Source organism: Colias philodice, chromosome 22, assembly GCF_061535455.1.
Source record: "Colias philodice isolate Cphi_HAF_F1 chromosome 22, ilColPhil1 Martin Lab GWU primary, whole genome shotgun sequence".
Classification (NCBI taxonomy): Eukaryota; Metazoa; Arthropoda; class Insecta; order Lepidoptera; family Pieridae; genus Colias; species Colias philodice.
In genome coordinates, this window is record NC_143107.1 from 6,438,298 (window position 1) to 6,461,369 (window position 23,072).

Sequence of the window (23,072 nt, forward strand, 5' to 3'; positions counted from 1 at the left end):
GTCTTGTTCAATTCGGGTTTAACTGCAAGTTAGCATTGATAAATTTGATTAAATTAGTTGAAATATTATACTTACTTTCATATTTTTTAAATAGAAAGAGAGAAGAGGCGGAATTCGATCGCATACCTATCATGTTAGCACGACCACTCGAGTCATGATTAAATTTATTTAGCATATTGCTATAAAACTTAACATTAGAAGAAATTAATGTAAAATTCAATTACTTCTGCCAAGTTTAAAAGCATGGTGACCCTTACTAAGAACGAGGGCGATTACAGGGTATTGACCTCAGACCGGCAGAATTGTTCACAATTTTTGAATTTCTTTACATTTGCCTATTTTTAGCCATTATCGTGTTTTCTTGATAAAATTTTGTGGGAAAAGTTTTGTTAAAATACTTGTAAATGTTTTAAATATGGATCAAATTGGTATATTTTACTGTTTGTGAATACTTATGCGAATTGAATTTCTATGGATTAATTTACAAAAGTTTACAAAATTTGATTTGTTTTTTTGTCTTTTCTATACCATTGTTACGTTTAGAGTCTAAAGTTGTGTCAATATAAATACATTTTCAAATAAAAAGATAGTAAGTAACGCATATTAAAAAAAGTTCATTAATTTTCTGCCGGTCATTTTTTCGTTAAAAAAAATATTCTGTCAAAAATATTCATCTGTGTTCTTAATATATTTCTCTATAAATATTTACTCTAGTGAAAATTTAATCCAACGTATAAGCTGTATTAAATAATGTAATCTCATTCCAGATCATAGAATCTAAGATGAGGCTCCGCTGGCTTGCAATTTTCTCGACCATTCTATACGCTGGTAAGTTTAGAAACATTTTATTTTATATGTACATAAAATAATGTAAAATTATAAATAGTTTTCGAAAGAAAACAGCAAATAGTTTTTCTGATTAAATCCGTACGTAATTTGCAATTTATAATCATACTAGCTTTCCGCCCGCGGCTTCGCCCGCTTTTTCAAAAACGGCATAAATTATATACTAAAACCTTCCTCTTGAATCACTCTATCAATTAAAACAAACCGCATCAAAATCCGTTGCGTAGTTTTAAAGATTTAAGCATGCATAGGGACATAGGGAGTAGGGACAGAGAAAGCGACTTTGTTTTATACTATGTAGTGATACCGGAATACTAGAAAATAAACTTATTTTCTTTTGAGGTCACATGTTTTATGAGTTGAACATATACCTACACTAAGCATATATACATACCAAAAATAATTATCTAAATGAATTATAAATCGATGACGAAATAAGTTCAGTGTATTTTTTGAATGAAGTTTAGGTAATATTTTTTGTGACTTTATTCAATCACTTGTAAAAATCTGTGTATTTTATTGTATATAGTTTAATTTATTTTTGTGCCCTTATTCAATCATTTGTATTCAATCTACAATAACATATATGAAAGGAATTCAAAACATAAATAAAAGAACCTTTAAAAATCTTCATTAAACAAAGAAACACATCTTTCGCTTTTTTTACGTACCTATATGAATTGCGTAGCTGAAAAATAATAAGCTCGACTTTAAAGTGTTAAAACGGGAATTTCGTAGAACGTTTTAAAAATATGTTTTATAGTGATTCTTTGAATTGGTTTTTATTAAATTGCAATCATAGTGGAAATTGAAATATATTGAACATAAATTAAATTAATTGCACGAATTACACACATTTATCGGAATAACAATCTGATTTATTATATTACTAACTTTTGTCTGCGGTTTGCTCGCTTTGTCAAAGCAAATTTTATTGTATTCAATTTCATTTCATTTCAATATTTCTTTCTAGGCTTCTTATTATCTCCAGAAATAAAAATCACACTATAATATCGCTCCGTTGCAACGTCAAAGAAAGACAAACAGACGAATAAACAAACACACTTTCACATTGAAAGTTTTTAACCTGTATAAAAATCGTAAAATATAAAAAATGTGACAGAATATTTTCTAACTTCGTTAGTTCTAGTTTCTACCAAGAATGTTTCATTGTAAAAGTATGCCCTTAAAACTTATAACTGAAACGTACACTTTGCTGAACTGTACAAGTAACCTAGAAAATAAAACCTCCATAAAATATCTATACGAAGAGTTTGTTTGTTTGCTTGAACGCGCTAACCTCAAGAACTACGAGTCCGATTTGAAAATGTTTTCACTGATTGATAGTCAATTTATCGAGGAAGGCTATATAAAATCTATACAATATCATCATGCTAAGAACATTAGGATCGGAGCAATACGAGTAAAACCGCGGGACATAGCTAGTACATTTGTATCAACATCTAGGTTAGTTCAAGGAAAAAGTCCGTGCATTAAAAATACTTGAAATTTTGAAACCAAGGAAAAGTCCATAGAAAATTATATGAATATTATATGCAAAAGCGTCTTAGAAATCCCCACAAACCGTGTCGCGAGAGTATTATGGGACTACCGTAGCGTATTAATTAAAATTTCTCAGATATCTCTAAGGATTTATTTTTCCAAGCAGTCGCAAGGCGGTGTTTTGTTGGTTTTCCTTTCATTCCCAGCTATTTCGTTGCTGTTTATTTTTATATTCCATTACTATAATTCGTATAATAGTTTGAAAGAAATCCTTGCTAAGGATTCTTGAGATGTTAATATAATATTTTATGGAAACGTCTTGCGTTTAAGGATTCGTTTTAGAATCGTGGATGAAGGGTTTCATGTTTTACTAGTAAAATGTCGAGGTCGAGGGTAGTAATATAATTATGGGCTAATAACTTATGTATTAGATTTTCGGTGACTTGCTAGTTGTTCCGTTAAAAAAATTGACTGCAATAGATGTTGCCTACTCATTATTTAATTTGAGATGAATGAAACAAATTATTATATGAATACTAGCTTTCCGCCCGCGGCTTCTCCCATGTTGTTGAAAACTTATCAAAATATATATTAAGACCTTCCTCTTGAATCACTATATCTATTAAAATAAACTGCTTTAAAATCCGTTGCGTAGTTTTAAATATTTTAAGCATACACCAGGAAAGAAGAGCAACAGTTTTTTTAACCGACTTCAAAAAGGTTATCAATTCGGCTGGTATATTTTTTATACTACGTAGTGATAGAATGCAATTAACATATACCATAAACAAATATATCATAGTCCAACCAGAGTTATCGCAGGACAGAGCTATACAATACATCATTACAATCATTAACCGTAAACCATAGTTCATTACTTCAAACAAAGCACAGTTACTGAACCAGTGAATAATGTGAATGAATGAATAACCGCTCGATTATGTGAACATGTTTTGTGGATACCGCTTTTGTTCATTCTAGATACTTGAAAGGGAAATGAACGCGTTTTAGGGTTCCTTTTATTTGTAACGTAGTTTTATCTTGTGTAGCTCAGTTTTAACTTATATTAATAATATTGTAATCCTAGTAGTATAAAAAGCGAATATTTAATAGTAAGTACGCTTGTTTTTACAAAATATTGATTATTGTATATAATTATATGCATTGCATTATTTTTAAAGAATTTAATATTTCATAAATGGTGAATTCTTACTACTTTCGATGTCACAAATAATTTAACCGTAGATACACATTCCTAAGAAAATAAGCAATTCTATCGCCTGGGCTGTAAGTCTGTTATAAAAGTAGATTTCAATTGAATATCATAATATTGGAAATGTATAACTGTTGAAACAGAAACTTGCGCTAGAATATCAGTGAACCGTAAGAAAATTATGTAGAGATAAACTATCATCATACTCTTATGATAGCTATCAATACACTATGTCTATAAAATATTTCCACATATATCAAATAAATTAAATCCTTATACGGAACCCGCCACATAATATTCTCATCTCAACTTATCCTTTCTGCAGTAAAAAATAAACACGCGTTCGCGAGTTTTTCATTACAATAGCAAGTTTTTAATGTTGTTTCGTTCTGAAACTTTATTGAGGTGTGCAGTTTTATGTAGTCAACCGAGAATGAAATGTGGAATTGTTTAACGTGAATGATGTTAGTTTTTCTCACATTGTAATACTTTATATTTGTAATTTTAGACCTAGTTAATGTTGATGTTGAATTTACAAAGTTAACATTGTAAAAATGAATTCTACTCGGGCTGATTAATAACAAATACAAATAAATGAATTATAGCATTCAAATGCTTTACAAATAAGAATTTTTTACGCCCCGATGGCGATAGTCGCGGGTTCAAAACGCACCAGCCCCCCTAGACAAGTGGCTTTAATTTGTCAATTCTTTAAAAAATTCTCGACGATAATTTAATTCGATTTATAAATACAAAAATGAATGTTAGTCGTGTATAGAATCGAAAACTATTGATTTAATAATGTGATGATCTTCAGACTGTAGTGTTAGTACCTATCATCTACAGTGTACCACATGTAAAGTCGGGGTGCAAAGCTAGTTATAACATGACCTCAATATCCTTTATTAACATTTGACAGCTGCCAATACTCCTGCGGTATTATTGCAGCTTGATTATATAATATGTTAATTAATTAATCCATATATTAATTTGTAGGTGGTCTCTCTTGTGTATTCTAGAATGTATCACATGCAGGTAGAATAATGCAGTGTCACCCTGATGTCTAGTTTTTTACATAAGGTATTGTAAGTTTCTCTTACATGTACAATGAAGTGTCATAAATAAATAAATAAATAAGTGAATTTTACAGCAAAAGAAATCTGTGTCATTTCAGATTAACGTAGCTTTTCTGGTGAATACATTTTGTTGAGTTTATTTCTTACAAACACGTAAAAAATGGAAACCTCTTATTTAAAACTAGAAAAATTCACAAGTGAAACTATTTTAATTCCTTAGAGCCAAATTGTTGCAATTGTTTAGCAATGATAACGTACTTGCAGGAAGAATTCTAACAAATACCCGCGGCCTCATCATTAAAGCGGCTCGACGGAACACAGTGGGGTTTTAGTCGGTAAGAATCCGACATAACCCACGGCTCCTTCCCCGGGGGCCATGGGTATCTTTGGAAGATTTCCCCACTATAAAAAAAAAAAGGTGGAAACGCGGCGTTAGACTTGCAAGCTGCTGTCAGACAGACTGTCGGACATTTCTTGCGGAAGTTTTCTTGCAGATGGAAACGCGGCCACAGATAGACAGATATACTTACATTTACAGTCGTTAGTGTATATATGTACTAAGATTAAATTAACGTATTATAAGTGTAGATACTATAATTATTATTTATATGTAGATAAATATAAATAATCCCTCAATTATAATATCAATTAGGGACCTTTCAATTCGAATAGATGCAACTTACATGAAACCGGTTTAGCTCCGAATTTGATCCAGCGCTCGCTCGAAGCTAAATGGAAATTCACTTACTAAGTTCCTAATAATGTAAGTTAGAGAATTATGAACTTGTTGCGATGAGAAATGGCTCTTCTGAGATATTATTGATGAATAGATGATATAAGAAATAAAATGTTGATGTTGAAACAAGACTAAAGTCGGTTGTGTTTTTGTCTCTGTACATATATTAGGTATGTATCCCAATAAAATATTTTCATGTTGCCAAGACTCTCTTGTAGTAAAAAGTTATCTATACTAATATTATAAAGAGGAAAAGTTTGTAATTATGTATGTATGGTTTTCACGCATAAACCTCCCAACCGATTTTGATGAAATTTGGCACAGACAATCTTTAAACCCTGAGAAAGAACATAGGCTACCTTTTATTGCGAAATATGTACCACGGGCGAAGCCGGGGCGGACCGCTAGTCAGATATAATGTAGAGCCAAGCGTCTAACTCTACACGACCTCTACAAGCTCTAATAATTATACTATAGTCTATACCGCAGTATTTAAATAAATGTAAGATATTTGTGTATGTTCAGCTACAGAAGGTTATTATTATAGACAAATTATTAAGAATACTATGAGAAGTAAGATAATATTCATTATACAATGCAAAAACGATACTTCTAATTTTTTTAACATTTCTAAGTTCCATCTATACTTAATATTATAAAGCTGAAGAGTTTGTTTGTTTGTTTGTTTGAAAGCGCTAATCTCGGGAACTACTGGTCCGATTTGAAAAATTCTTTCCGTGTTAGATAGCCCATTTATCGAGGAAGGCTATAGGCTAAATATCATCACGCTAAGACCAAAAGGAGCGGAGCAATGCGGGTGAAACCGCGGGGAACAGCTAGTATAAGATAATATTGTTTATGTTCAGCTAGAGAAGGTAATTATAGACAAATTATTAAGAATACTATGAGAAGTAAGATAATATTCATTATACAATGCAAAAACGATACTTCTAATTTTTTTACCATTTCTAAGTTTCCAGTAAATATTCTACACATTTTAAATAAGGTCTATTGTAAAACTGTAATCTATTTCTAGAAAAATCATTAGTCTTTTTTATATAAGTTCTTTTGACAGTGAAGTCACAATTGCTTATTTACACTGCATTTAATATACCTAGAAATTCATATAAAAAATTCAAACTCACTAGAGTGGACGCTGTGAGTTACAAACTCAATTACTGAGATATGAGGCTTTGATCGCGTCTATATTGCATTATGATTCACGTCTAAACGTATTAGCGAGCTATCTGCGCAAGTTGTTTACTGCTTTTGTGGAAGAAACAGCTGTATTCGTAGTTTATAATGTTTTAAGGAAAGAAAGTGAGAAAAAGTAGTTATAACCAGATGATTTTACAGATCATTCTCGAATGCAAAGAAACGGTTGTGTAATAGATCATGGTGTCATGGATCACGGCAATTCAGTTGGATAATAAGATAGATTTTCACAAGGCCATCGTTTAAAGAAATTGGATGTTAAACGAGAGATTTAACAGTGAAACAAAATAACCACACATAATATCTGTTGATATTTTCACCATTTCAAGAACATTTAAAGCAATAATTTACAAACATGTGATTATTACTAAACGACACTTTGGAAAGTTCACATCGTACGTGCGACCTAATTTCAGAACGATGGTGGAAAATCTTTTAAATTAAGTTGTTAGTTAAGAAATGCAGGTTTTAAAGTTACCTTAATGCGTGTTGGATTAATGAGCTTAGATTATTCTGGTGACTTCGTTCAAATTTAATAAGTATTAAAAATTGATGTTTTACAAACTCCTCTATCATCTAGTGAAAGTTGTATTACAATTAGTTTATACTTAAAGTTATTCTGGCGACTTCGGTCACATTAAATTAGTACCTAGGTATACTTTACAAACTCCTCTATCATCCAGTGAAAGTTGTATAACAATTAGCTCAGCCATATAAAGGTTATTCTAAACAAACAAAGATATACAAAGAGATAATTCTAAACGAATAAATTCAAAAGATATTTGTGTTAACATCGTTTATAAAGCAGTGACATTTTTTTAGACATAACATTTTATTCATATATTTTATTTTTGAATAGAAATTACTACACATTTGTAACATAATAAGCTATAACAAGCACTTCTTCATTGAAACGAATTATCCATATAATAAAATACGAAACATTTCAACATAAAAGGTATATTTAGGCTGCACATACGCTCTGAATGGGTTAGTTAGGAGGTTCGTTAGGCCCTCATTGTGCTCATACTGCCTCTCAAGCAAGAATCGTGGAAATTTTATTCTTTAAGTTCGGAATCTTGTAAGGTTTTTTGGTTTATTAACACTTGTATGCTAGTTGTTGGCTTCGCTCGCGTTGTTTAAAATTTGATAAATTATGTAGTAGAACCTTTGAGAGAGAGCTGACCATTAGAAAGAAAGAAGAAAGAAAGAAAGAATAATTTATTTTGCCAAAAGCCAACAACAGATATAATAAAAAGAATAAGAAATACAAAACAGAGAAAAAGACAAAAGTGTGGCAGACCTTTAGCAAAAAGGGGACCAACTCAGTATTAAGCTGTGCCTTCAACAGCACAGCACTGATTTATTACACAGCACAGCATTATTGAACGAAAATGAAAATCCTAGTTTTTGAGTTAATTACAAACGGACAGACGAACAAACAGATTATAGGATTTCGATTTATAATAATTTGGATGTTTTGAATTTAATTTTTATAATGAAGATTTAACAGCTACATAGTATAAAACAAAGTCGCTTTCTCTGTCCCCAAGTCCCTTTCTTTGTATGCTTAAATCTTTAAAACTACGCAACGGATTTTGATGCGGTTTTTTTAAATAGATAGAGTGATTCAAGAGGAAGGTTTTAGTATATAATTTATTAAGTTTAAGACAAAGCGGGCGAAGCCGCGGGCGGTAAGCTAGTATACAATAAAATTTTCGTATTAATGATATTTAATGCTATCTATCCTTAATGTAAATACCGTAAAAGCGCATACTAAAGGGCATAAATATATAAACATAAAAAAAATCATTCATCCAAGTTATATAAATACGAATTAAAAAGGCCAAAATTAGTGAGGCGCTGTGAGAACAATATTAGTGGCTGAATAAATTAGCCCAGAACTAATGAAGTAAATTGTATGAAGCAAAATTAAGGCTTTTATTTCGCGAATTTAAATTGTATAAGGCATTTTGTAGTCAAGTTTAGTACGTCTTTAATTAATTTTAGTCTGATCACGTACAGCTAAGTAGTTAAATATATTTAGATATTGCAATGATTTATCAAAATTAATTACTTGGTCAATTATAGAACGCGGTCCGCCCCGGCTTCACCCGTGGTACATATTTCGCAATAAAAGGTAGCCCATGTTCTTTCTCAGGGTCTAAAGATTGTCTGTGCCAAATTTCATCAAAATCGATTAGAGGTTTAAGCGGGAAAGCGTAATAGACAGGCAGACAGAGTAATTCGCATTTATAATATTAGTAGGGAAGGGATGTTTTCCTTGATTTCACACACGTGTTTCAAATAAATGATTTTATTCTTTGGAACTATTGGTTTTAAATTAAAAATATTTTCATCGGTTGAAAGATATGGGTGAGTAGGTATTATAGGCCATATTTTTATATGTCTCTAAATGTGAAAGTTAGTATGTATTTCTTAAAATTAAACCAAATCAAGGAAACTACATATTTATAATAATTAAATCAAACTTTCAACGTCCCATTAAAATCAGTTTATCCGGAATTTATGGGAGAAACTAAATAACTTCGAATCGGTATTAAGACCATTAATAATATGTATCGTGAATTATAGTGAAACTAGTTGTGCCTCGCGGTTTCACCAGTGGATGATATCACGAGAAAATACATCAAAATATATAACCTATTCTAATACGATATAGCAAATTGAATAAAACAACCGTTTATCGTTTATAGGTATTAATACCACTTAATAATTAATGACTATTGAATAAAATCAAGTTTGACTCTCGATCTTTAACTATTAAGCTATTGCATAGCTTCTATCGCGGGCCTTGAGCGCGGGGACCGAATCCAGAAATTCCGTAACGAAAAAACCTCACGCTCCCCACTCCGACGGGCTCGGAGGTGTGGCTTGAAGGCATAGCATGCAATAGCTTTACCGCGGCAGTCCCCGAGTGCCACACGTCTTTTTTTCTATTTAAATTTTCATTTGAAATCGAGGTAGTTCAAACAGTACCTACTACAAAAGCGTAACGGAGAAATATATATAGAAACTAGCGGTCCGCCCCGGCTTCGCCCGTGGTACCTACATATGAAAAATAGATGTTGGCCTATTCTCAGACTTACCCGATAGGCACAGAAAATTTCATGAGAATCGGTCCACCCGTTTCGGAGGAGTATGCAGACTAACATTGTGACAAGAGAATTTTATATATAAGATTTACATTTATAACATTAGCATGGCTTATAATCAGAAGTCAAAAGCAAAATACAAAAACAGCAATTTCGCACACAAAGGTAAAAACGAAAAACCAATACATTTATTCCATACAAAAAACAGGAACATCGTCATCGTCAATTATTTTCAAGTTATTTAAGATGCTGATAAGACACGTAGAGTGCAAGTGAACATGCATAATGAGGGTTTGCTCTAGAGTTACGTTTCAATATTTGAGGGTACTTGGAACCCCTATGTATTGTATTTGGAACTTTTAGTATAACAGGTTTTAACGTATCTCTGAAATTTTCTATACCGTTTTTTTCCAACTCTTTAAAAATAGCGTGATTCGAGTTATGGATTTATTCACTACAAAAAATATTTTATCTTTATGATAATATATTTATTCTAAAACATGTGAATTCAGCCATGAGAAAATATAAATAATTTGGAAAATCCAAAAGTGCACGCCTCATAATTTTTTTTTAATAAATATTTATTAATTATTATTTTTGTTTATTTAATAACAATTAAACCACATCGAATCAGACCCTGAAAAATGAAAGGGTTCTATTCCTGAGCATACTCAAGCGTAAGAGAAAAAAAAAGACTCGATTAGTAAAGTATTTCCACAGTATTACCATTATTTCCTACAGTAAGGAATCGCCTTTGATGTCGCGCGATGCCGCCGCCAGCGTAGGTACTTACGCTGCCACACGAAAATACGCTAGGGTTGCAACAAATGGGAAATAAAACAATTGTGATTATTAATATTATGATGAAATCATTTATTCATATGTACATTCAAAATAATTGCGATTATTAAATCTGATGTAATTATTTGTTCATAAATATATAATTACAGATATTGCACTGCTAAATATTATTTACGTGGACACTTTATTTTTGGATGTTCTTAATTGTATATTATAACATTTAACTAAGTAATGCATTCGCATTGGGATGTACAATCTGATTAGAAAATAATGAGGACAACATATATACATAGCTTTGATTTTAATTCAACAGATACAATTAATACAATCTTACTGAAATATTGTTTCCTTCTGGGATTTCAATGTAGATTTACATCCGTAAACCGAACAGTTTGTGCGCGCCATAATAGAATATGTAAGTACCTATGTACTTATAATAAAATTATTACACAAAAAATACGACTGCGTCATCCTTTCGCGCTAGGTAAAGCAAACTAAGCGTGTTTGCTTTACGCGGCCCGCGTCGCCCGACCCCCGCCAGTTCCCCTCCGTTTCTCTGCACAAGTACATTCGTCGCACTACTGTAGGAAATAATGGTAATACTGTGGTATTTCGGTCGCTATCGTGTTAACAAGAAAAAGGATCCGCACATACAGACACACGGACGTCCAAGACAGAACTTTTTTAAACTGTTTTTTAACTAGTAACTATAACAAAAATGACATCAAAAATATCATGAACGTTAAAAATAGTGTTTTTTCTTAATATGTGTGTGTATGTATTATCTTACAAGTGCAATGTATGATACACAAAGACATTTTAAGTTCGAAAAATCAGATGTTTTGCGCGAAGTGACAGTAGTACCCACCTCAACGCTTCGCTTATGAGGCGTGCAATAAATAAATATGTCAAGACAATTTTCACACACGATCTGATCCCATACTAAGCTTTCACTTGTGTTATACCAGATGGCTGATAAACATACATATATAATTTTAAATAAATAATTATATAGATAATCAACACCCAGACACAGAGCAAATATCTATGTTCATCACACAAATATTAATATGTGAAGTAGGTACTGTTTTTATGAATTTTGATCACCTGATATCTGGAAATTGGCCCATTGAACAAGCTAGCGGGTAGGCGTATCTTGGTAGCACATACTAACACTACCCAATCGTTCACATTTCATTCGTCAGAAAATAGGTGATGTCTGGCGGCCCTGGGATCTTATTTATTTATTTATTTATATGATTTTCCAACAAAGGATACAGTCTATACTATTTAACATAGATTACAATTAAATACAATATGGTCTACTGCACCTTCAATAACAGGAAAATACAACATTACATTAAATTAAATTCAATATGTCAATTTACTGAAAATAAAATATAATTTTAAACTAATTTTTTTATATAATAATAATTTTAAATTTTAATATAATAATATTTTGATCGTCAAGTGCTTAAATATTTTATTCTAATTAAATTCATTATAATTCATTCAAACTTTATACATAAAATACATTTTAATAAGAAGATAATAGAAAATATTTTTATCGCTCATTAGGAACTCTTATTAGAGGAGAATGTAGACTTATTAATAATTGAAACATAAGCTGATATTATAAGATCCGAAGCAATTCAATTTAATATTACGCCCAGATACTATAATTACTTTTTAGGGATCGAATTTTTCATTACATTTATTGGCTTTATCCATACTAATATTATAAATGCGAAAGTAACTCTGTCTGTCTGTCTGTTACTCAATCACGCCTAAACTACTTAACCAATTTGCATGAAATTTGGTATGGGGATATTTTGATACCCGAGAAAGGACATAGGCTACTTTTTATTGCGAAATATGTACCACGGGCAAAGCCGGGGCGGACCGCTAGTTCTTTATAAATGAAGAAAAATATGTGTTCAGTAATATTAAAACAGGATTAATGACGTATATTAGGTGTTAAAAATAATCGATTTTTTTTACGTTATGAATGTCTGTTACATGAAATGTCTATGGCATGTGGCATCCCATAATCCACACCAATTCTTTCCTGGTATAAACCAATTGCAAATCGCGAAATTTCTCCTATGAATTCTTATATTATATTTCAACAAACTTTGTGAGATGTCGATCAAAAAATATCGTAATACTTAAGAAAAGGCTACATTCTTCATTTTAATTTTTAAAATTCTGTTATGTGATATATTTGTTTTGTTTGATTGTATAAAGTATTAAAACAGGTTGAAGCTTCAAATATAATATGTATAATATAATGTTTATTAAAGTATTAAGTATTCCAAGAAGTTTACTCGCAAACAATAAACATTTTGCACGACTCATGATGCGAAGCATCAGAGAGTGCTTTACGATCGAAAAATTTTTTTCGCCTCATTTTTGCAGCTATTCTTATTACTTATTATAGCCTTGTTAGTTCACGGAATCAAGATATTTTGCATACTATTGTCGAGATAATTTAATGGAGATTAATCCCATACTTTTTAAAAATTGATTTACTTCAATAGAATTGGAAAAAACACCGAAATAGGTCAAAAAATTTTCCTGTCCGTCATGTGTGAAACCTGAAAACACTGTAACTTGTGAAAAAATCCATCATTTGAGTTAAATTTTTTTTTTAAATATTCTAATCGACGATTGTAGGTCACTGAATGCGAATGATTAATTAATTCAGTGTCGTTTAATTGCAATTAATAAAAAACGAAAACTACAATAAGTTTTTTTTTTATATTTCATAATTAAATGAGCATTATGAGTCGTGCACTTTTGGATTTTCCAAACTTTTTATTTATAACAATGAACATTGCTAAATATGTTATTGTAGTACGTTAGTTTTTATACAAACAAAAGCAAATTGCCAAATATATTAATAGGAATTCAAGCCGAATTATAAATAACGGTAGGTACGGGGCAAAAAGTAGCCTATTTGCTACTCCAGAATATGTATCTCCGCACCATATTTCATACAGAATGATACGATCAGCCCCCCTAGTCAAGTGGCTTTCTGTTAGCGTAGCGTTCAATAGAATAGCCTACGAATTTATGAGATTGACGTAACCTGTAGATACGTTTATCTACAGCCTTATTTTTCAGTTAAAGAGTAACGAATTTCCATCCATTCATTCTTACGTACCTACTATATAACATAAGTAGTTTATATTATATAGAAGATGCTAGGATTAATATCTTAAATGAGTACTAAATTACAACAAATTACAGGCGTATTCAGTGTTGAGGGAACACTTAATTCTTCAACAATTTATTCTAAAAGCTAGCAATTTTCTTACGAATTAAAATACAATTACCAAGTATAAGGTTAACTGTATTTAAGAATCTATTAACATTTATAAGAAACCAACGCCTATACAGAAATGAAATGGTGTAATTTCGGTCGAAATTGTTGAGTATTAAGATTATTAAGAAACTCTGGTTGAATATTTAACACAAATTTAGAGACAGAAATAACACTAGACGAATTATGAATGTATTTATTTCTGAAGAAATGTTAATTTCTATCTCTGACACATAATTTTAATCAATAAAATTGTCCTTGTCCAGGAATAACTTCTTCTTAGCATCGATTACCTAACTGTATTGAAATATATTGGGTTCGGGACAATGTCATGTCACAACAGGACATGGGATATTTTCACAAAGACAAGGTCGATTGCCTTAAAGACGAAAATAAAAAATGTCTCGGTCTGGCAGGACACAGAAGGCAGATCACCTATTTTTCCCTAAAGAAAATCGATCAGTGAAACAGATGTATGCATAATGCATCTGCCCCATACCATACTAGGGGACACGGGACTTCATTGTATTGTTTATAAATAGCCCAATGGCTATACCCAAACATTTTTATTCAAAAACCATCCATTTAAACGATTTAAGCGTCTAAATTTTAAACGGAACGATGGAAAAGTAATTGCGTTATTCAACTTGCAGTAGCGGTATGGAATATTCAATCAATCCAGTGATTTCTCAAGTTATCCCGTCTATTGTTTCATAATTGAATACGAGGAACAATTTGTGGATAACCTTTCTTCGTAGTTTCATTGTACTGTTGTTTATTGTTATTTATGAGATCATGAACAATTTCAAAATACCTAAATTGTAGGCATTCTGAAAATGTCTTTGTACGAACAATGGAATTTTGGTATTTTTGTTAAAATTAATATATTTATTTCGTCTTGACTTTTTCTATCATAAATTAAGATTCCTACCGATTTTTGAACTATGTTCTCTATACAATATTGTCACTTTCACGAAAGTAAATGTGTCTGGTTGTTTTTCACGTATATGGACTGTAGGTACGTACTTACAGATAAACTTATAAACTAAGCTATTCTTTTGATACGTATGAATGTAAATATAAAGTTTTATATTATAGCACAGATATCAATATAATATAAAAATACCTGAAAACTTCCGTATATCCTCGATTTACAGGCTTACAGCGTCTAAAAGTGCAAAAAATTGTTTTTTAAAACATGCAAATAGCACCACGTTTACAAGACACTACGCAGCTGATAAATATGTATGAGGATCCTGGAGCAAGCCGAGCAAGTATGCACTAATGACCGGAATACTGAATACGTATAACTTTAACGTTTTTAGTTTAACCACGTCTTGTAGTTGTTACTAAATGTGCAAGATTTGGAGAGATACACAAGCTTTCTACTTGTAAAAGTGTTATCAAAATAGGAATGGTCATTTTTTATCTTGTATATCCGCAGACTGTTTAAAACAAACAAACAATTGCTTATATATTAATAACCTTATTTATAATAATCAATTTGAAAGTTCAGATGTATGTACTATGTAATGTGTACATGTGTTTAAACAAGAATTAGTATAATGGCGAATCGTGAACAATACTTCATTCAATCTATTCATCCATACAACAAGAATCGATAGTTATAAACAAACGTTACATAATAATTAAACCAAACTGACCCCAATAACTCAGCTATATTGGTATAGTCAAATTACTGTGTCCAGCTTATCTTGTTTAATCAATGCATGGCTGCCGGCCAAATTATTGGCTAAGCTGTTATGCATATCTAATTAGAAATTAACATATTATTTAAACAATATCATTTGTTTTGTTATTTGCGAATGATTAGCAGCGATATAATTAATGAACCCAGGGGATATGTTTACGGGAATTTGCTAAGCCTGTTTAATTTAACTTAAAATATAACATATATTTTTATTATTTTAGATGTGTCTCTTACGAATGGAATATAGTAGGTATACATTGCTCTTTAACATCTATATATTTAAGACGGTTAACTCAGTTAACATCTTCCAGACATCAGCAATCATCAGTGTCGCCAAAATCATCGCCTTACTCCATAACGTGACGGTATTGCCATGATGCGACCTTGATATTACTCTCAACGCGCATAAAGAAAATAAAAATTATAGTTTGAATTTTAATATCGTCTAATAGATATCCATCATATCATCATCCCCATCTATCGTCATGGGGCACTTTAATTTTATTTATAGCTATAGTTCTCTAGATATCCAATCTTGATTTATTTCCAAGATATTATATAACTTCACAGTATCATCACAAATATATGTTACTTCGAAATAAATAATTGTGATACTCTAAAAGCGATATAAACTAGCAGAAACGTGCTCAGAATACGGGATTCCTTGACAACTTTTCACAAACTTCCAGCCGTATTTTATAAAAGACAAAAGTGATTTCGTCTTACGTAGAATTCAAGAATTGTGACTTGCATTTTCACAATTATTTACTGTTTGAATATTATTGGTTTTATTTGACTGTTTTTAGTTTATGTAAAGCTTGTTGGGTAACTGGTATAAAATATAATTGCTTAAGGGCCGATTTTTCAATCCTTGGTTAAAACTTATCCGTCCAATAAAGTATTACACGATAATATTAAAATGTCACCTGTAAACTGTCAATTGCGAGCAATAAGAATACATTTTGAAATGGTAATAATGGTTTCTTTAGTATTCAATTTATCTACCTTACCTAACTATTTTATCTATACCTACTGTTTGTTTGTTTGAACGCGCTAATCTCAGAAACTACGGGTCCGATTTGAAAAATTCTATAGGCTATATATCATCACGCTAAGACCAACAGGAGCGGAGCACTGCGGGTAAAACCGCGAGGCGCAGCTGGTTAAAAATACACCTCGTGTTATTATAATGCTTAAATCATTTCTTTTGTGTTTAAAACTTGTTTTCATGTTATATTCTTATTGCCGTACAATATAAAAACTGTAAAATAAAAATAAGTACACAACTGACATACAAAAAGAAAAGTCATGCAAATACAGGGAAATATATTTCAAAACTACATCTTAAAGAGAAATGCGCAAAATATTTGTTTCGAGAACACTTAGTAACTTGCATATTTTATAGCCGTCTTGAGTAAAATCTTGTATTTTCGTATGAAAACTGTTGGTAACCTTCGCTTTAAGTAATTACTTTATAGAGATAGAGCTTTAGCGGTTTGTGTATTAAAAATTTAAAATATAATATGTTTAAATTTTCTTTATAATATGATATACCTAGGTTATTTTGATTATATATTATGACAATATCAAATATGTAGAAACCATGTAGAAACCCTACCACTAAATGATAGTATAGAAAAGATATCTGTCCAATGATTCTGCTTAATTTCTTGCCGACTTCCAAGAAAGATGAGGTTCTCAATACAATTGTATTTTTGACGTGACAACGTCTTATAATTCGATAGCACCGGCTGCACGCACGAAGAAACATGACTCATGCGGCGTTACCTCGCTCTGAGGCGTTCCATGTAAGGCTTGAAGTGCAAGCAAGAGCGCGGAACGAGCGACAAAGAAGCACAATCGGCCTTAAGACGTTGTCACGTTCAACTATCGTCAGTAAACCGACTTTACAGACAACCAATTTTTTTGGCTTCGAAACTGCTTTACCAATTTTTATAGTATTTTTATATGTAACATTCTGTAGGTTGGACCTGGTGGTTGATTCTGGTGGTTTAGGTGGATTAGGTCATAAAGAAAATTCTATTTTACGTGAAGGAGCATCCTGCATCATACATCAGTACCTACATACCAAACTTTCTAGTTTCTCACTTACCTTTGATACTAATGCCTTGATATTATATTTATTTTTCATTCCAATTTCACGCAATACTAATCTATAATCACACAGCAATAGAAACTAAATTCGCATACTAATATCAAAAGCGAAATTTAAACATTATATTACATTCGTAATTTCACGAGAAACGCGGCTGATAAAGGGTGACTGTCATCCAATGAGGGTTGGTGTATGTCCAACATTTGTGGGAATTTTAGGATTTAATATTGTATGGAAATAATGTAATGTGGACCTTATGTTGTGAGTCATAGAGGCTATTACATTGTGGTTAGTTTTAATGTTTAGCAGTGAATATTATTTGTTTATTATTGTTTTCTATTTTTAAAATAAATCGAACGATTCACTAAATAAATATACATTTAAATTTCTGTTAAATATGAGAAGTGAATATTAACAAAAGAGCTCATTAAAAAAAGTACTTATTGCTTTTTGTAATTTGAAAGATACATTTTAATTTAATACACTAAATAGTATTTTGTATCGAATATATAACTTGATTTAGAAGTTGAACTAAAGTCTCTGTTTGATTGTCCACATACACGTACTTTACATCCAGTTTAGTTACAATTCACATTGTACTTAATCTGCAGCTTTATATAAGTTTTTAGAACACACATTATATTAAACAGTCCCTAATTCACCAAACGCATACTCACCCTACCATTTACAAAATGAACTCAGTACTATCGGGGTAATGGGGCAAATAGCTAGCGGCGGAATCCTTTGTCGACGGTAATTCGTGGCCACCCTGTCTATCGCTCCTGCGTTTTTGTTTCAATGCTTTTTCATTCGGCTATTAATATCTCAATGACTGTGTTTTGTGTGAAAACAGGGTTGTTTGTGTGTGTAAGATAATGTGCAATGAGACATTGGTTTTAAATGTTTGTGTGTGTAAGAATGTGCATGTATGACATGGGTTAGAAAAGTTTGTTTATATGTGTGTGTGTGTGTGTGTGTAAAAGTTAAAAGGGTCATGTATGTGTGTGTTGTAGTTGATTGGTAAGTGCATAATGGCTTTGACGATTGTGATTAGAATCTGTTTGAAAATAAAAGGAATAGTTGTAAAGTGTGCGAGTAAATTTCGAAAAGCGCTTTCGAACGCGCCAAATTGAATAATTCTTTATTCTATGATTGTATTAAAGAAGAATGGGCGCACGACTAATTACTTTGTGAAGCAAAATCTGCTGTATTCATAAGGATAGACACAAAACGCGTATATTCTTAATTATTCTTTAATTTACTTTCCATGTTCTATTAGCAGTTTCTCGAAACTGGGCCACTTTCAAAAAAGTAAGCCTTTGTCCAGGATAATTTCTTTAGAAATTTGCCATTATCCAAAGTTAATTAAAAATTCAAACTCTGTCAAATCAATTAGCGAACCTGCTTCATTAATATTTCATCCCAACGCCTTTGTCTTGTAAAGTTACTAATGAACTTCAAAATTGAATAAATTCTATTTTCAAAGATACATTTTTAATATAAAATACTTACTATATTTTCAACTCGGAGGCCTCCTTGATAGAGTTCATTTATAGTCTCATATTAGTTTATATCTTTTTTCAAATAGATTTTCATATCAAATAATATGTATTGATTATCATAGCAGTTTATAATACGACAATTTTCGAAACAAGTGCCAAGGTTGAAAAAAAAAGCTACAAAAGCACATAAGGTTTTCTTTATACTTAAAAACGATCACTAAATGATGAAGATATATTGTACACTAGCTTCCACCCACGACTTTATACGTGCATCCCCGTTTTTCCCCGTTCCCGCAAGAATTTCGGGAAATCCTTTCTTAGCGGATGCTTACGTCCTAACATCTACCTGCATGCCAAATTTCAGCCCGATGCGTCCAGTGGTTTGGGCTGTGCGTTGATACATCACTATATCAGTCACCTTTGAGTTTTATATATATAGACTAGCTTTCCACCCGCAGCTTCGCCCGCGCAGTCAAAGAAAAACCCGCATAGTTCCCGTTCCCGTGGGATTTCTGGGATAAAACCTATCCTATTTCCCGGGGTAAAAAGTAGCCTATGTCCTTTCTCGGGTATCAAAATATCTCTATACCAAATTTCATGCAAATTGGTTCAGTAGTTAAGGCGTGATTGAGTAACAGACAGACAGACAGAGTTACTTTCGCATTTATAATATTAGTATGGATTACATCATCATCTCTATACCCCACAAGCGTTATACTAAAAATAAAACAAAAAAAACTCCCTAACTTTGCATTAGAAGAATTTCAAAAAGCAAGCATTAGTTCTACGAAACTCTGTTAATTAAAAAGTAACTAAGTTTCAGAAAGTTAAGTCTTTAAATCTTCGATCGTAAAAGTTTTAGATATTAAGGTGTAGTAGCGCATTTGAATTTACTTTTATATTGGCAATTTATAAAAATACATTTTAGGGTTTTTGCGAAGTTTGTTTGAATGAAAAAAAAAATGTTTTATTTTGATAAAATATTGTAATGTAAATAAGTAGGGGAAGTTTTCAAGTCAAATACCTAATATCTTCAAACATTTATTACGTAAATATCGAAAAAGAATTTTTTTTAATTCCTAACTAGCTATTAAAGCATTTTTTATTTTTTACCAAAAAATAGCATTTCATGTACCTACATCTGTCAACATAACTCTTCACTCTAATACCACAAAAAATTTCAAATGATTTCGTTGCCGGCTGTACCATATCTACTTACTCGTTGAGATTTTTAGTTTCAAGTCACCGGCTCCTATATTGTACGTCGATATTCACGCATCGTCTACTTGATCGTATTGGGAAAACCCGCTCACGTAGCACGCTTCTACGGCGTAGAATGCTTCTACGACGTAGAACGCTTCTACGACGTAGCACTTACGTAGCTAGTAACAATGCGACGGTGGGTTTCATTCGATCGCGTATTTCAAATTACTATCTTTATTACCCTATTGGTTACAATACTCTTGCCCGTTTTTTTTATCGAGTTATACTGGTACAAAAGAAAATATTCATCCAAATTAAATATATTATATTTATTAATAGGTTTATTGCTTGAATATACTATGTGCTGTTTATTAATTTATTGATTGATTAGAAACTATTTGTGTTGTGTACAAATTTTGATCAAAAACGGTATAACTGTTTTTATGTAAATAGCAACAGACATTTCATTCTGCACCATTGAAGATTTCAATTCAACTAAATGAAATCGATTGTTATTTTTACGAGATCGATTTACTAGCTTTGCATATAAATTGAATATTTAAAGACCACAGAAGTAAGGAAGAGAGAAGTAACATTTTGGCATATTTCATGGTTCGATGGGCATAATTACGTTTGCATACCTTTCTGTGTTGCGTGGAAGAAATCGCTTATAAGCGATAAGACTGCCAATTGCATAAAATATTACTATTATTTTTTTAAATAATAAGAATTCGTTTATTTGCTTTAAAACGTTCAACGTTCTTACATTCGTTGTGTAAAGATATATTTTTTGTTCAAGAAAGTTGTTTCTTTTTTCGTTCTGTCATCATGTATGTTGTTTTAATACATGGAATATACGTATAATCTAATTGTATACAAAATAATTTAAAACTCCATGTAAATAACACTTGAAAGTTTCAAGTACTTACTTATAAAAGTCCCAAACTATTGGTAAAGATGCTTCAATATTCTCGTTTGTATTCAAGTGAATGCAAAGCAAAGTAAGCGCTTTGATAAATTCGGCCGTGCACGTCTAGCCAAAACTACTGAAATATGCAGCGGCTGTAAGCGCATGCGAAACTTTGAGTTTTAGCTGTTTGATGGATGGGTTAATTGAGTTGATTTCAAAATGTTTCAGAGTGAACAGATCTATGCTTATAAAATTGAAATATTTTGCTTGTTTGTTGCTAATCTCGGGAACTACTGGACTGAATTCAGACATTATTATATCGTTATATTTGTACGTGATACCTGAAAGCTATAGGGCATAGGCTGTATATTATCACGTTAAACGGGTTTACTTAGGGCGGAGCACTTGTAGAAAAGAAAAATGGACCTAAAAGGTATTTATATGTGCAAGTAGGTGATTACATTTATAAGCTTATGAAAATTTTTACCATTTCTTAAATTCTTCTAGAAACAAATAATTATATGTCCTTTCTTTCATTCATATAGATTAATTATATTACTGTTACAGATATATTGGTTCTTCAATATAGGTAATAGTCCTCTCTAATAATTATGCCAATGTTGTTAGGTTTCAATATATACCATTAATGTTCTCATTGTACATGTGTTACAAAATCGATTTGCTTCACATTAACGAAACCATCAAATGAATGGAAACCTAAAATATTATTTACTTATACTTATATATGATAAATGCCTTTATCTACTTACTAGCAGTTCGCCGCGGCTTCGCCTGTGGTAGGTACATATTTACGTTTTCTCTCCATAAGATCCTCATACTTCAAGGCATATTATAAAAAAAATACTTAACGAAATCGGTTCAGCCGTTCTCGAGTTTTGCGCTTACCAACACATTTGCCGATTCATTTTTATTACTTAATATGTAGAATATAATATAATATATAACCTAAATAACTACTTTCTGAAGTAACCGAACCTAATTGGTATGTAACTTGATGTTACAAAAGTGCTTCTAAGTTTAATTTACCAAATAAATATAACCAATCTCAACCAAAATACACCTCTTTACAATCGATTACAACAAAACTTACATTTCCAAAGGAATGACATACGCACAATATGTTAAACAATTTCAAATTCAGTGCATTGTATGCGAGGGCACGTCAGATGTGTTTGTGACGGGCAATTTGACGTCACGTCAGAGCGGCATGTCCGGGCCATGAATGTGACGTAGTCAGAGAGACGGCTGGTGAAATTGTGAAAAATTGTAATTTCAAACTCAGTTCTCATAACTATGTGAGATAAAAAATTGGTAAAATGAAACAGTCAATTTATACATTTTACTAACGTTACACAAGTTTGTTAAGTTAGCGCTTGTAGATTTAGAGACTTCACTCTACATTATATCAGTTATCTTTTATCAGAGTACTACAACTACAGTCGCGATTTGACATAATTATATAAGAATATGTATTATAAAAATAAAAATAAATAAAAATCATTTATTGAACAAGGTTCCTTACATCATAATATAGACCCCAGACTCCCAATATAGCTTTCGCTATTGGTTGGAAATTATTTATTCAACTACTTCGAGAAGCACTTTTGAATAGTTATAGCTTAGAAAAACATTTACCATTATCCAACGGTAGGTCTAGGTCAGAAAGAAAGCAAGAAAAGTTATGTAACACAAAAACCGTTAAATTAAGACGAGATAAGTTTAAAATATATATTTATACAAACTTTCGTGTCCCATTGTGGGTGTGGGACAGATGCGTG

At 31.5% G+C, this 23,072-nt stretch overlaps 1 protein-coding gene across 1 annotated transcript in view; it reads left to right on the plus strand.

Annotated features, from left to right (window-relative positions):
* LOC149478494 (cell adhesion molecule Dscam2-like) overlaps positions 1-23,072 on the plus strand; it is a 107,070-nt gene that overhangs the window by 14,216 nt on the left and 69,782 nt on the right. The window contains exon 2 of the mRNA XM_089709265.1: positions 768-828. Within this exon, the coding sequence (XP_089565391.1) occupies positions 783-828 (46 nt within the window). The 5' untranslated portion in view covers positions 768-782. The remainder of the gene's footprint in view (positions 1-767; positions 829-23,072) is intronic.